The sequence below is a fragment of the Podarcis tiliguerta genome, assembly GCF_965153285.1.
Source record: "Podarcis tiliguerta genome assembly, chromosome: 13".
NCBI lineage: Eukaryota > Metazoa > Chordata > Lepidosauria > Squamata > Lacertidae > Podarcis > Podarcis tiliguerta.
The window spans coordinates 10716143-10731214 of record NC_139546.1 but is presented as its reverse complement, the minus strand read 5'-3'; the positions used below and the strand labels follow the sequence as shown (position 1 = coordinate 10731214).

Sequence of the window (15072 nt, the reverse complement as noted above, 5' to 3'; positions counted from 1 at the left end):
CTGCCACCGTGGAATTGTATGATCTGCCACTTCTGGCACATTGCAGGGTCAATCCACCAAGCACCAGCGCATCTTACCTCCTGTCCCAGGCAGCAGCCGAACTCCTCCGATACCCGCTTGGCCACGGACATGGCAGCCACTCGCCGAGGCTGGGTGCAGCCAATCTTCCCGCGGGACGTGTAGCCAGCCTCAGCAAGGTACTGCGTGATCTGCGTCGTTTTCCCAGAGCCCGTCTCCCCGATGACGATCAGAATCTGGTTATCGTGAACAGCCTAGGACAGAGAAGCCATTGAATGCTCAGGTATCCTCACTGTTCAAAGGGACTCAAATCTCTTCCACCTGCTACTCTGTCCGTTCTCCTCCGTGAACATTACGTCCAACAGGGAAGCGTGCTGCTCTTTGTCTGCACGAATCGGGTTTTCTTTTAAAATCAAGCCGCAGGTTCGGACGCTACAGAAAGGGGCCTACAAATCTGCATGGATGCAATGGCACGGCAGGTGGAAAAATGTTTCCTCGAAATTATTGCCAAAACCACAGAACCTGATGAATCCAAACGTCAGAGCTTTCTGTTGGAAGTGTGTGGTTCTTAGTGTTACTCAAGAAAGAGCTCAAATGGAAAAAGATGCTCAAACAAACTAACACCGGGGGGGGGGGGGGGACTTCCAGTGACCAGATGGTGACTTTTAGCTCACTGAGCAGGAACCATTTGCTTTGCATCTTTCCTCTATACAACTAATTCTATCTGGTGTTCTCAAAGTTCCTTATAGGGCAACTTCTGGTTTCATACACCCTGCCACACCCTGCTCAGGCTTTGAACATCCAGAAGAGCAAACCTACATGCAAAGTACATATACCACATTCACAGCCCTCTCTTTATAAAGCTGATGTTATGCTTCTACAGTCGTACCTTGGAAGTCGAACAGAATCCGTTCTGGAAGTCCGTTCGATTTCCAAAACGTTCGCAAACCAAAGCGTGGCTTCTGATTGGCCGCAGGAAGCTCCTGCAGCCAATCGGAAGCCTTGGAAGCCCCGTTGGATGTTCAGGTTCCAAAGAACGTTTGCAAACTGGAACACTCACTTCCGGTTTGCGGCATTCGGGAGCCAAAATGTTCCAATTTGCAAGGCGTTCGGAATCCAAGGTATGACTGTATTGGCCTTCCAGTCTGTTTGACTGCACGATATTAACCAATTTGTTTTTACTGTTTTATTCTCTGGGTTGTAAGCCACCCTGAATTTCTGATACAAAGGCAGGGTGTGCAGCTTTAATGAATTAAACAGGAAACATTTACTAGGTAAGGGCATTCATATATGAAGCTGCATCAGCTCCCAACAATCACAGGTTTTCTGCGTTTTCCGCTTGCAGAATTTAACGGGAGAAGAATTGGCAGGAATATAGAAGCTCCTTAGGATTTTGGAACACCATGGTCCTCTCCTGTGGAGGCCAAACCACCTGATATCGGCATGTTGAGATGCTGGATTTGATGACCCTTGGTTCAATTCCGGACAGCTGGCTTTTCTTCTTCTTCTTCTTCTCAGTCTTACCTGGATGAGCTGATCCTTCAGCCGGTATATTGGGAGACTTTCCCTCTGCTCAATGATCGACAGCTGAGTTTTCTTCCCATAAGAGGCTTTATTGCCTCCGAAAGCGTGTTTCTTCCACTCTGGGATGTCGTTCGGCATCATGCCAATCCCTCGCATGTTGGCAGCGATTTGTCTCCCATCCACTGGAAAGAGAGAGGAAAATTTACATCACACTTGGGTCCGTATGGCAACATGGAAGGGGTAAGAGAGGACTGACTAGAAAGGGGTGTGAGTGTTAGTTTCTGTGTGTTGCCACTGTGCAGTGCTTTTGGAGTCACAAGACTCTGTTTACATTCCAGAGACCTTCCAGGCTGTTGGAAGTCTCACGGAAGACAGGAGACGGATGTGATGTTTACTGGTTTCCTGTTCCTTTGTTTCAGTTGCTCTCTGCTTTCACAGAGAGAGGATGTAGATTTCTTTGCTGTCTGAGTAGTAAGAAATAAAGCATAGCGATGTAGCCATAAATCTCATCACTTCCCTGTGCTGGAAACTCTGCTGAACGGGAATGTGCCTGAGGCCTCATCAAAGGCTCAGGTCGTTAATTATCGTCGGAGGACTCGGCCAGAGGAAAATGAGCTTTATCAACTTGGCCGAGCGGTGATCCCGACAGTGAGCACACGGGCTCAGGTAACAGGACAGCGAAAACCATTCATTCCACAGCTGCTTAGAGGGGGAAAGAAGTTGGCTATCAAGGCAGCCAGAATCTGGATCTCTGCGTCACCTAAATTGCCTGATGCATCCCAATTTACAGTACACGTTACATGTTACAGCGGGTTCCCACATTGATGTCTAAACAGAAGTACAGTAGTGCCCCGCAAGACAAATGCCTCGCAAGACGAATGCCTCGCTAGACGAAAGGGTTTTCCGTTTTTCAATGCGCTTCGCAGGACGAATTTCTCTATGGGCTTGCTTCGCAAGACGAAAATGTCTTGCGATTCTTGCGATTTTCCCCCGCTCCCCACCCCCTTTTTCTAAGGCACTAAGCTGCTAATAGCCTTTTAGCAGCTAATCCGCTAATCCCTTAAGCCTTTAATAGCCGCTAATAGCTGCTAAACCGCTAATAGCGCTAATCCGCTAATAGGGTTGCTTCGCAAGACGAAAAAACCGCTAGACGAAGAGACTCGCGGAACGGAATCTTTTCGTCTTGCGAGGCACCACTGTACATTTTACAACCAAAAAACATCAGGAGGGAGATTCGGTTACCGTCTGGCAGGGGATCCACCCAGTGTTTGTTGAGTCCCATGGGGATGGAGTCCATCTCTGCCTCCCTCTGGGCTTGCTTCAGCTCTCGCCTCTCTTTGGCAAGCGCACTCTGCATCATGGCAGCTTGAGACAGGGAGCCGTCAGGGTTCTGGAGCAATACAGGAAAACGTACTCCATTACTCGCTGCAGCTAAGTTTGTCCAAGAAGTCCTTGCTGAGCTTCTCTCATCTCGGTAGCCACCCCAACAAATTACACCCCCAAATCAAATATCAGCACACCCTTGTCATCCATCCCTCCCCACTTCTGGCAATTATGGAAGGGCCCGGGAACTGGATGTGGTCACCTTCACAATCTTGATGGGGCTCATGTCCATGCTCTGCTTGGTGTGCCCTCGCAGGAACGGCGGCTCCTCCTCTACCAGTTCGATTTCCAGGTCCTCGTCTGGAAGAGGAAACCAAGCTCAGTCCCAGGCACATTTTAACAAGGTTCCCTGCTCTCATCAACAAACTCCAACCTTGTTCTTTACCAGCTGAGCTAGGGGATGGCACCTGGGATAGCTCAGTGGGTACAGCCCCATATTGGGCAAAAGATTCCAACAGGGCAGGAGGGGTTGGACTAGATGACCCTCGTGACCCCTTCCAGCTCTACAATCTTATGATTACCTAGCAGCCTCTAGGCTAATCTAGCCCCTGCAAAGAGAGCAGACTAGTCCCTGTATTGGAAAACGTTTGCCTAATAATAATAACAATAATAATAATTTATTACTTATACCCCGCCCATCTGGCTGGGTTTCCCCAGCCACTCTGGGTGGCTTCCAACAGAATACTAAAATACAATAACCTATTAAACATTAAAAGCTTCCCTAAACAGGGCTGCCTTCAGATGTCTTCTAAAAGTTTGGTAGTTATTTTTCTCTTTGACATCTGGTGGGAGGGTGTTCCACAGGGCGGGTGCCACTACCAAGAAGGCCCTCTGCCTGGTTCCCTGTAACTTGGCTTCTCGCAGCGAGGGAACCACCAGAAGGCCCTCAGCGCTGGACCTCAGTGTCCGGGCAGAACGATGGAGGTGGAGACGCTCCTAGCCTCTGGAGAACACAGAAATACAATGGAAAGAGACTCTTGCAGATGTTCTACCTTGCAGATGTTCTCAGCCAGGGGCAGGTAAACTGTGGCCCTCCAGATGTTGGCAGACTAACTCCCATCAGTCCCAGTCAGCAGGGCCAAAAGCCACGAGACGATGGGAGCTGTAGTCCAGCAACATCTGGATGGGTGCGGATGTTAGCCATGTTTCTAGGCAGTGTGGAAGGCAGGGGAGCAGTTAATTAGTCTTGATAGTGGAAGTACAGCGGTACCTTGGTACTCAAACGGCTTGACCCCAGAACAAATCGGCTCCCGAAAGCCGCAAACTAGGAAGTGTTCAGGTTTGCAATCGTTTTTCGGAAGCTGAACGTCTGACGCTGCTTCCGCGACTTCCAATTGAGTGCAGGAAGCTCCTGCAGCCAAATGGAAGCCGCACCTTGGTTTTTGAACCATTTCGGGAGTTGAACCGACTGTCAGAACAGATTAAGTTTGAGAACCAAGGCACCACTCTACCTCAAATCCACCATTCTCCAGTTCAGAGTGGGACGTGAGCAAAATGAATTGCTAGATGAGGAACAAGCACAGAGGTGAATCAAGTCTAGACCATCACAGAGCACAATTTCCATTACCTTCTTCATCGTCAACCTTTGGCAGGATCCCCGTTTCCTCGTCGAAGTCAGGGAACTCCTCCTTGGAAAGCACGTTGGCAGCAATCATCTGAAGGGGGCGGGGAAGCACAAGGACAAAAACCTTCAGCCAAAAAGTTTAGAGGTCTGTCTTGTTTCAAACACAAGTTTCTTTAAACGAAGGCCAACACCCACTTCATGCTCGGGCGAAGGACTCAGGACTTGTCTCCTGCTTAGTTGCCATTTAGTCCAAGCCCGAAATCGTTCACGTTACAGTGGTGCCTCGCAAGACGAAATTAATTCGTTCCGCGAGTTTTTTCGTTGTGCAAGTTTTTTCGTCTTGCGAAGCACCACTGCATTTAAACACTGACAACGGCGGGGAGGGGCGGGGAGAAGCAGGACAGCTGCCGCAGCCGGTACCTCGGACTCACCCGTGCGTTGTGGCCACCGCGCGACGCGGCTGCTGGCGGGCGGCGGGGCTCAGGAGTGCAACTCCGGCTGCAACGCTGGCTGCTGGCGGCAACAGCTCTCTGAGGGGAGCGCGTGGGGGGGGGGGGTGGGCAGCGGCGCGAGGCAGCCAGAAGGTTGGCTGTCAGCCGGAAGGTGGGAGGGAGCCGCAGGAGCTGTCAGCCGGAAGGGAGCCGGAGGAGCGGGGAAGCGAGCGTGCATGCGTGCAGTGACCGTCGCCATGATACGAGAGGCAGGGCCGTTTCGTCTAGCGAAGCAAGCCCTTAGGGAAATCCGTCTTGCGAAGCACCTCAGAAAACGAAAAACCCTTTCGTCTAGCGAGTTTTTCGTCTTCCGAGGCATTCGTCTTGCGGGGTACCACTGTATTAATTGTGATTGAGTCCCAAGCCAGAAATCGTTACCTGCTTGATTTCCCATTTCTCAGGGTCAGAAATGCGGGTGAGGCGCTTCCGTTCCAACGTATCGTCCTCTACCTCCGGAGCGCTGACCAAGGACAGGTGGGTTGGCCTGTCTGGGTTCCTCATGGCTGCCTCCTCAGACTCCCCGACGAGGTTCCGACGTCTGTTCGGGTTCAAATCCTCCCCTGTGTCTTGATCTACATCCTAAAGAACACATAAATCACAGATTGGCACTCCCCTCAATGTAGCGATGGGAAAATTAAAAAAGAAAATGAGCTTAGTTCCATTCTGCAATTACCGTATTTTTCGCTCTATAAGACGCACCAGACCACAAGACGCACCTAGTTTTGGAAGAGGAAAACAAGAAAAAAATATATTCTGAATCTCAGAAGCCAGAACAGCAAGAGGGATCGCTGTGCAGCGGAAGCAGCAATTCTTCTTGCTGTTCTGGCTTCTGGGATAGCTGCGCAGCCTGCATTCGCCCCATAAGACGCACACATATTTCCCCTTACTTTTTAGGAGGGAAAAAGTGAGTCTTATAGAGCAAAAAATACGGTAATTTGTTTTTTAATTGATGCTTTATTGTACACAGAGAAAAACAACAACAAAAAACACACAACAACCATACATTTACATCACCCGCCACCTCAAATACAAAATAAACAAAAAAGTATTTTTATCTTTTGTCAGTAAACCTTCTCAAAATACATCCAACATCCCGTCTTCTCCATACTTTTCAAAATTTACAAACTTACTGCATAAATCTGTATGTTCATTTTACAATAAAACATTACTCTTCTGTGTCTTTATTTCTTATTTAGTATAGCTGCAGAAGTTATTCAAAGGCAGCGACAGTTATTTTTAAGGTATGTTTTGAAAACTTCCCATTCTGCAATAAATATTTGTTTTGACTTGTCTTTCATTTTTTCCAGATAGTTGGGCCAGCTCTGCATATTCAGCTAGTTTTCGTAACCATTCTGATCTGGAAGGAATTTTATCACTTTTCCAGTTAGTCACTATTAAGACTAATGTATACAATGGCGTATAAAAAAAAACTTATTTTACCTTTACAGTGGTACCTCAGGTTACATACGCTTCAGGTTACAGACTCTGTTAACCCAGAAACAGTACCTCGGGTTAAGAACTTTGCTTCAGGATGAGAACAGAAATTGTGCTCCGGCGGCACGGCAGCAGCGGGAGGCCCCATTAGCTAAAGTGGTGCTTCAGGTTAAGAACAGTTTCAGGTTAAGAACGGACCTCCGGAACGAATTAAGTACTTAACCCAAGGTTACCACTGTATAGGAATGTCTGGTTCTGTAATTCCGAGTAGAAAGGCCTCTGGTTGTTTTTTTTAAATAAGACCCTGAACTTTTTCCTAAATTCACCGTATATGTCATCCCAGAAGATCTTAATTTTTTTACGTAGCCACCACATATGAAACATGGTACCAATTTCTACTCCACATCTCCAATAGTTCCATTTCGCAATTAGTGTGCACGCTTAGCGTGTCGCCCAGGTGAGACATGTAGCGGCATGGTTGATATCAACAACAACAGTTCCTGTCTTGGGGTTTCCCAGTAAGCAAGAAGCACTGGCTGGTAAACAATGGCCCATTTGCATCTGTCACTACCTCCGAGGTCAGTAGCAGATGGCTCTTGAGATCAGTGTGGTCCATGAAGAATTCCGCCCCTTTACCCTCTTCCTTAAAACTGCTGGTGCCAATTAGAGGAAAGGGCAGGTAAGATATCCCTAGGCCAAAATACCGTATTTTTTGCTCTATAAGACTCACTTTTTCACTCCTAAAAAGTGAGGGGAAATGTGTGTGCGTCTTATGGAGTGAATGCAGGCTGCGCAGCTATCCCAGAAGCCAGAACAGCAAGAGGGATTGCTGCTTTCACTGCGCAGCGATCCCTCTTGCTGTTCTGGCTTTCGAGATTCAGAATATTATTTTTCTTGTTTTCCTCCTCCAAAAACTAGGTGCGTCCTGTGGTCTGGTGCGTCTTATAGAGCGAAAAATACGGTAACTGCAGAGCAAGGGTGAATAGTTGAAGTCCAGGGTAGAAACAGTGCCTTGGCACTATTCCCTGATAGCAACCGCTCACCTCCTAGGGAGCAAGCGTTTTCACACCACAATACATTGTCCTAAAAGAGATGAAGCAGACAGAGGAAAGAGGAGGCGCTAATGTCCCAGGTAAACATGGAGCAAGACAGAAGGGAAGGACAGAAAGGGAAGGGAAAAGAAACAGAAGCAGACACAAGGTGGGCTTTTATGGAAGGGACCCTCTCTTACCTTCATGCTGAGGCTGGTTTTAGAGCCAGTGAAGGACAGAACTTTGACTTTGACCCTCTGCCCTTTGCTCACCACGTCGGCCACGTTAGCAACACGCCCCTCGCGGCGCAGCTCCGAGATGTGGACAAGTCCTTCCCAGCGCTTCCTAAAAAGGGGAATCGGACATGGAAAAAGCCAGTGGGTATCTGCTGCGTCTCATGCAGGAGCTTTTCGAAGTTATACATTGTAAGTTCCACCCACCGTAAAGGTATCAAGACGGATATGGTAATAACACAGTTAATTGTTGGACTGGGAGGTGTATATAATCCCAAGCAAGCTTACCCCAAACAAAAACCCCTGGACTTCAACGTAACTTACTTTGTACGTGCCTAAAATGCTATAAAATCCCCGCGACGGGGTGAGCTCCCGTTGCTCGGTCCCTGCTCCTGCCAACCTAGCAGTTCAAAAGCACATCAAAGTGCAAGTAGATAAATAGGTACCACTCCGGCGGGAAGGTAAACGGCGTTTCCGTGTGCTGCTCTGGTTCGCCAGAAACGGCTTAGTCATGCTGGCCACATGACCCGGAAGCTGTACGCCGGCTCCCTCAGCCAATAAAGCGAGATGAGCACCGCAACCCCAGAGTCGGTCACGACTGGACCTAATGGTCAGGGGTCCCCTTTAAAATGCCATAGACATGGCTTTGCAGTTTAAAAAAAGTGTTGCGTCAGTTTCTCACTTTCTGGAACGGCACAGATCAGTGGCAGCCAGGGATGCAAAAGGTGAAGCCCACCTTGTATCAAATACCTGAGTCCTTCAAGTTGGACAAAGCAGCCAAACTGCATGATGCTGGTGACTTTGCCGTTGTAGATGTCCCCGATGGAAGGCTCCTCTGGTGGGGGCCGGTCCACGTGCTTATCCCGCCACCGCTCGCTGCTCTTCTCTGCAGGCTTCTCCCGCTCCTTGCGGTCCCAGCTGGGGCTTCTGCTCCTGGAACGATACCTAGACTTCCCCTTATTCCGCTCCCTCGTCCGGGAATGAGAGGGCGACTTCCGCTTCCGCTTCTGGTCCCGGCCCCTGCTGCGGCTGCGGCTCCTCCGCCTTCTCTTGCTGCAAGCAACAGAAAGTATGAGTACTCAGGTGCACTCTTGATTCAGACGCTACTTTAATACAGTGGTACCTTGGACGCGGGTGGTGCTGTGGTCTAAACCACTGAGCCTAGGGCTTGCCGATCGGAAGGTTGGCGGTTCGAATCCCCGCAACGGGATTCCTTGGGAGACCAAGGAGAGTTGTTTTTCAAACACCTCCGCAGCCTCCTCCTTGGTCGGTCAAGTGGAAGACTACAGGGCATGGCAGAATTAGTGACAGCAGCAGAGTCTGGTTGGGCAACCTAATTTGGCTGATAATAGTTAAAATACAGGCAGGTGCCTTTTCTTTCTTTTTTACAGAAACAAAATGGCAAAATTCGGCAGCTTCTCCAGGCTGCGGTCTGTACTCCAATACTGTCCACTACGATGGTGATATTTGTGGATTCGTGATGGAATATCCTACCTGAGATAAGAGAGTTGAATTAAATCTGGGGTGGGCAGACCTCAGGCTATTGGGGTCTACTTTATCTTTTAAGTAAAATCTTGAGGTCCACCAATAAGAGGCAGGTGCAAAACAGTAGCTATTTTGGGTGGGGCACTAAGAATTAAGAAAATAAGAGGCACACGTGCCATCAATAAATTTGCGATCAATAACAGAACCTTGCAAGTCCTTTCACCTCGTCATCCGCACACACCTTTTGTCACACTGTGACATTCGTTTTTACCTGGCTCATTTAGAGGAGAGGAACCTTTTAGACAACGCTACTGTTAGACAGGGGACGTGGGTGGCGCTGTGGGTTAAACCACAGAGCCTAGGACTTGCCGATCATAAGGTTGGCGGTTCGAATCCCCGCGACGGGGTGAGCTCCTGTTGCTCGGTCCCTGCTCCTGCTAACCTAGCAGTTGGAAAGCACATCAAAGTGCAAGTAGATAAATAGGTACTGCTCCGGCGGGAAGGTAAACGGCGTTTCCGTGCGCTGCTCTGGTTCACCAGAAGCGGCTTAGTCATGCTGGCCACATGACCCGGAAGCTGTACGCCGGCTCCCTTGGCCAATAAATTGAGATGAGCGCCGCAACCCCAGAGTCGGTCAGGACTGGACCTAATGGTCAGGGGTCCCTTTACCTCTAACTTACTGTTAGACAACTGGGAATCAGAAACTCTTGCCAATCTACTGTGTGCCATTCTTAAACCTACCAGTAAATCCCAACCTGCCTTCTGCCCACCTCTGAGCTAGGTCACCTATGATTTTTCCAAAACAACGACAACACACTGAAAAAGTTTCCTTCTTGAGGAGATGAAGCCCCAGGAACCTACTGGTCCTCACTGCTTCGGTGCTTCTCCTGCTTGCCTGCAGTTGGCATCAAAGCTTCCAGTTCTTTGAGGGCATCGGCAGCTACCTTCACATCATCTTCATCCAACATTGTCTGTGAAGGAAAGGAGAACCCCGCTGAATAGACCGCTGGTACACTAATGCAACATCTCTTTCAGATCCATGTGGTGACAGCTGAACTAGAACCAAGTTCTTCTTAGCTCCAAAGTCAAATCTCACCACACTTGGACCCCACTGTTGAATTCAGTAGCACTCGCTTTTAAGTAGGCATGGTTAGGATTCTGCTGCTGATCAGGGAAGCAAGAGAAAACAGAAACATCGTTCTGCCCGGACACTGAGGTCCAGCGCCAAGGGCCTTCTGGCAGTTCCCTCGCTGCGAGAAGCCAAGTTACGGGGAACCAGGCAGAGGGCCTTCTCGGTAGTGGCACCCACCCTGTGGAACGCCCTCCCACCAGATGTCAAAGAGAAAAAGAACTACCAGACTTTTAGAAGACATCTGAAGGCAGCCTTGTTTAGCTTTTAATGTTTGACGGACTATTGTATTTTAATATTTTGTTGGAAGCTGCCCAGAGTGGCTGGGGAAACCCAGCCAGATGGGCGGGGTATAAATAATAATAATAATTTCTCTGTTATTTTGCTGTTATTCACAACCCCCACTCCATTCCCGCACTTGAGGTGCCTGGCTCTCCCTAATCTCACAAACCTTCTCCCTCCAGCCTTTATGCCTGCAACCCACACTCTTGTGTGCAAGAAGAAGAAGAGTAGAAGAAGGGTTTGGATTTGATATCCCGCTTTATCACTACCCTAAGGAGTCTCAAAGCGGCAAACAATCTCCTTTCCCTTCCTCCCCCACAACAAACACTCTGTGAGGTGAGTGAGGCTGAGAGACTTCAGAGAAGTGTGACTGGCCCAAGGTCACCCAGCAGCTGCATGTGGAAGAGCGGGGAAGCGAACCCGGTTCACCAGATTACGAGTCTATCGCTCTTAACCACTACACCACACTGGCTCTCACCACCCACTCACCCTGTTCCTAATGTGTTCTCTTGCCCCAGATTCCTCTGCACTCTGCTCTTCCCGTCTGCAGCTCAGAAATGAACAAAAACCCACCTACCCTGACAATGGGATTGTCTGGTCTACAGAGGGCAGGAAACAACTCCTTGTACTTTTCTTTCTCGGTTTTCGGTTTTACAGCTTCTACAGCGATAACAAACAAGAGAAAACACACACGACTTGAAATTTCATTTCATTTCACTTTTGACCTGTATATGTACCTCCTTTCTTTGTTACTTTCTCTATTAGATTTTCATCTAAATGTTATTAGCTCTGCTGCATTACTTGCACTCTGGAAAGGCGAAGGGCCATGGCAGATTTGTATTTCTTTCACAGGCAGGTGATGGGATCCCTTCTGACAGGCCAAGCCCTGAGGATGGCAAGATGTGCACTGAAACCCTGTAACTCGTGGTGTGGAATTTTGGCAGCAATCCCAAGTCCTAAAGACTAAAGGCTCACACTATGAAACTGTAAGAGAGACTGCAAATGTGCTGACCCGGAATCTGGCTTGTACCAACCCATAGTGGGATCTGTTTTTAACCCATATTTTGGTTTATTTGTACACCTACTCCAGAACTGTGCAACTATTAATGGTTGATTTCTAACCACTAGGTCCCTTCCACCTCCATTCTGCCTGTGTGCCCGTGAGGCTTCCCTTACCTTTGCTAGTGGAAGGTTTTGCAGGCGGTCGCATCGTCTGTATAAGACGCAGCAGGTTGCTAATGAGGGAATCCTGAAATAAAGGATTTGGGTTTTAAAAAAGAAGCAGCTCAGCCACCAACACCACCCTCTGCACCTGCTGCCTTCAAAAGATTTTTGCACTCACTGTAAATTCAGCACCATTCTTCACCAAGGCTGCCTTGAATGCATCAAAGGCTGTATTTCTTTCTGCGAGGTTTATCACAAATTCAGCTGTAAACAATTGGAGGGTGAAAGGAAAAAGGATTAGGCGAAAATGGCTCACACTGTTTTGGAGCAGGCACGGTCCCAAATCCTAAAATACCAGCATATACCGTATTTTTCGCTCTATAGGACGTACTTTTTCCCCTCCAAAAATTAAGGGGAAATGTGTGTGCGTCCTATAGAGCGAATGCAGGCTCCTTGGCTTCAGCGAAAGCAACGCGAAGCCTCCGAAGCGCAGAGGGAGCGCTCCCTCCACGCTCCGGAGGCTTCGCGTTGCTTTCGCTGAAGCCTGGAGAGCGAGAGTCTTCAGTGCGCACCGACCCCTCTCACTCTCCAGGCTTCAGGGATAGCCGCCTGAAGCCTTCGGAGCGCAGCACAAGTTCCCGCTGCGGCAGCCTGTACGCTGCTCTTTGGGGCTGGGGGGGGGGGAGATTCTCCCCCCCCTTGATCTCCCCCTCTAAACGCTAGGTGCGCCCTATGGTCCCGTGCGCCCTATGGAGCGAAAAATACGGTACATTTCCCAACTACATATTGCTTGGAAGAACTAGTGCACTCTCTATGCAATTCACAAGATGCTATAAGCAGATAGCAGGTTTAATGAAGAAGAGATGCCTACAGATAAAAACAGTCCAGATTACATTAGCAAGCCAGTCAAGATGCATATCCCCCCTGGGAAGGGGCACTCTCAGATTTAGGAACATCTCTAACAGAAGCCTGGCAACAGGTAGGGGTGTATTGGGGGTGGGATGGGGGAAACAGAATTGATCATAATGAATCTAAAAGAACTGTTTAAAAGATATTAAATGGTACCAGTTATTTTTTTTAAATTGTTTCATTGCTTGTTGAAGGAAAGACAGAAGAAAAATCCAACAAATAATAAGTTAAAATGCATACATTTGTCACATGATAACTGAAGGCATTATTGTCAGTCATATGACCACAGCAAACATTTTTATTTCTGCAGCTATTTCTGAATTGTATTCTTTCATCATATACAAACATGCTACAATAGACCACCTATCTACGGCAGTGGGAAGTTTTCTATTGCAGGATAATTCACACCATTGGTAATTTGAAGAAGAAGAAGAGTTTGGATTTGATATCCCACCTTTCACTCCCCTTCAGGAGTCTCAAAGCGGCTAACATTCTCCTTTCCCTTCCTCCCCCACAACAAACACTCTGTGAGGTGAGTGGGGCTGAGAGATTTCAAAGAAGTGTGACTAGCCCAAGGTCACCCAGCAGCTGCATGTGGAGGAGCGGGGAATCGAACCCGTTTCCCCAGATTACGTGACTACCGCTCTTAACCACTACACCACACTGGCTCTCTTTGACTGAGGGGAGGAGGTAATCCTCTGTCTCTGTATGAGAGCACTTCATATCAACAGCTACCAGCCATGATGGCTATGTTCTACCTCCACTGTCAGAGGCAGTATGGAAATCATTGGCCTGCGAGAGCCTTGTGGACCTTGAAGACACTCGAACTCAGGACAAAAGGAAGAAACATGCTAAGAGGAAGTCATGTTTGTGACTGGGCAAGAGATGTTGGACATAATAGAATGTTGGAAGATTGGGAAAGGTTTTGGAAGAAAGGGGTTAAGTTTACTGCATGTACGATGTTAAAGGAAAATATTATGAAAATGATGTATAGATGGTACTTAACCCCTGTAAAATTAGCGAAGATTTATCATAATAGTGATAATCTCTGCTGGAAATGTAAAGAAAAAGAAGGTACCTTTTTTCATATGTGGTGGACCTTCACCAAGGTGAAAGACTTCAGGAAAAGATTTATAATGAATTGAAAAAAAATGTTGAAATATACATTTATCAAGAAACCAGAGGCCTTTCTTCTTGGAATAACAGGTTTGGAACTGCCCAAAAAAGATGTTAAATTATTTTTGTATGCCACAACAGCTGCTCGAATATTACTAGCCAAGAACTGGAAAATACAAGAAGTACCAACAGTGGAAGATTGGCAGATGAAGATGATGGACTTTTTGGAGCTAGCTGACCTGACTGGAAGAATCCACGACCAGAAAGAATAGGAATACCAAGAAGATTGGAAGAAATTTAAGGACTAGTTGAATAAATATTGTAATATAAACAATTAGAAGTCACTTGAAAGTACCAAATAGGCCTAGGCCTAGATTAGGATTTAATTATATAAATGTGATTTAGAATGGTAAGAAAAGTTAATAAGATAGATAACAGTTGGAAATACTTTTGTAACCATAATAACAGCCCCCTCACACGTTTAAGAAGTCCCAGATTATTTATTACTGTTATTGTTATATACATATATATATATACACACAATATATATATATATATATACACTGACATGGGCTCGAGGCGGCTTACAGATAAAAACAGTAACAGCCAATATGACAAAATGGACCCCTTTACACCCTCGGCGCCTACCCAGATCCTTGTCATTGATGCCCAAGTGGTTGTCGAGCTCCGTGCAGACTTTGGAGACCAGGGACAGGTACTCGAGCTTAGCGAGCTCGTCCACGGGCTCCGCCATGGCGCCTCCGCCGCCCTGCGCCCACCGCACAGCCTTCAGGCGACCGACGACCGGCACTTCCAGGGGCGCCTCTACAGCGGAAGGATCATAGAGAAAGCGGGCGGGGCGCGGGAAGAAAGAAAACAACTACCGTCACTTCCGGTTTCCGCTTCCTACGACGATGCCCATAGACATAGAGGGGGGAACCATAGACAAGGACAAGGCTAGAGAAGCCTTTCTCGAGATTGGCAACTGCCGTTGAACTGCAAACCCCATCATCCCCCGGCGCTGGCCCCGCTAGCTAGGGATGATGGGAGTCGTAGTCCAATCACAGCAAGGCTGATTAAAGGCTGCTCTCTAGAGTCTAGACTGAAGTTTAGAGATGCGTGTTCTGCTCTCAGTATAATTTTTATTTATGTTCACTGTCCATAGGAATCAGGAGAGAATTTTTTTAATGATTTAACTGTGACCATTCAGCTGGTTGTCCCCCTTCAAAAAAAAAAAGGACAGGCAAAGAGAGATGTGTCTGTTCCTACTCCCTTGTGAAGAAGAAGAAGAAGAAGAAGAAGAAGAAGA

General features: G+C 47.8%; 1 protein-coding gene across 3 annotated transcripts in view; it reads right to left on the bottom strand.

The window, feature by feature from the left end:
• The window catches only part of DHX8 (DEAH-box helicase 8), a 35320-nt gene extending 20719 nt beyond the window's left edge, over positions 1–14601 (bottom strand). For 2 of the 3 annotated variants that reach the window (XM_083407482.1, XM_083407483.1), the window contains exons 1-13: positions 14412–14601; positions 11917–12002; positions 11751–11823; positions 11152–11234; positions 10025–10134; positions 8429–8731; positions 7646–7790; positions 5359–5559; positions 4493–4580; positions 3128–3225; positions 2785–2932; positions 1543–1724; positions 78–272 (exon numbers count right to left, since the gene is read on the bottom strand). In XM_083407482.1, coding sequence (XP_083263608.1) covers positions 78–272; positions 1543–1724; positions 2785–2932; positions 3128–3225; positions 4493–4580; positions 5359–5559; positions 7646–7790; positions 8429–8731; positions 10025–10134; positions 11152–11234; positions 11751–11823; positions 11917–12002; positions 14412–14517 — 1818 coding nt within the window. In that variant the 5' untranslated portion in view covers positions 14518–14601. Of the gene's footprint in view, positions 1–77; positions 273–1542; positions 1725–2784; positions 2933–3127; positions 3226–4492; positions 4581–5358; positions 5560–7645; positions 7791–8428; positions 8735–10024; positions 10135–11151; positions 11235–11750; positions 11824–11916; positions 12003–14411 lie in introns of all 3 variants that reach the window. The other variant, XM_083407481.1, reaches the window with a different exon arrangement.
• Between the last annotated feature and the right edge of the window lie 471 nt (positions 14602–15072).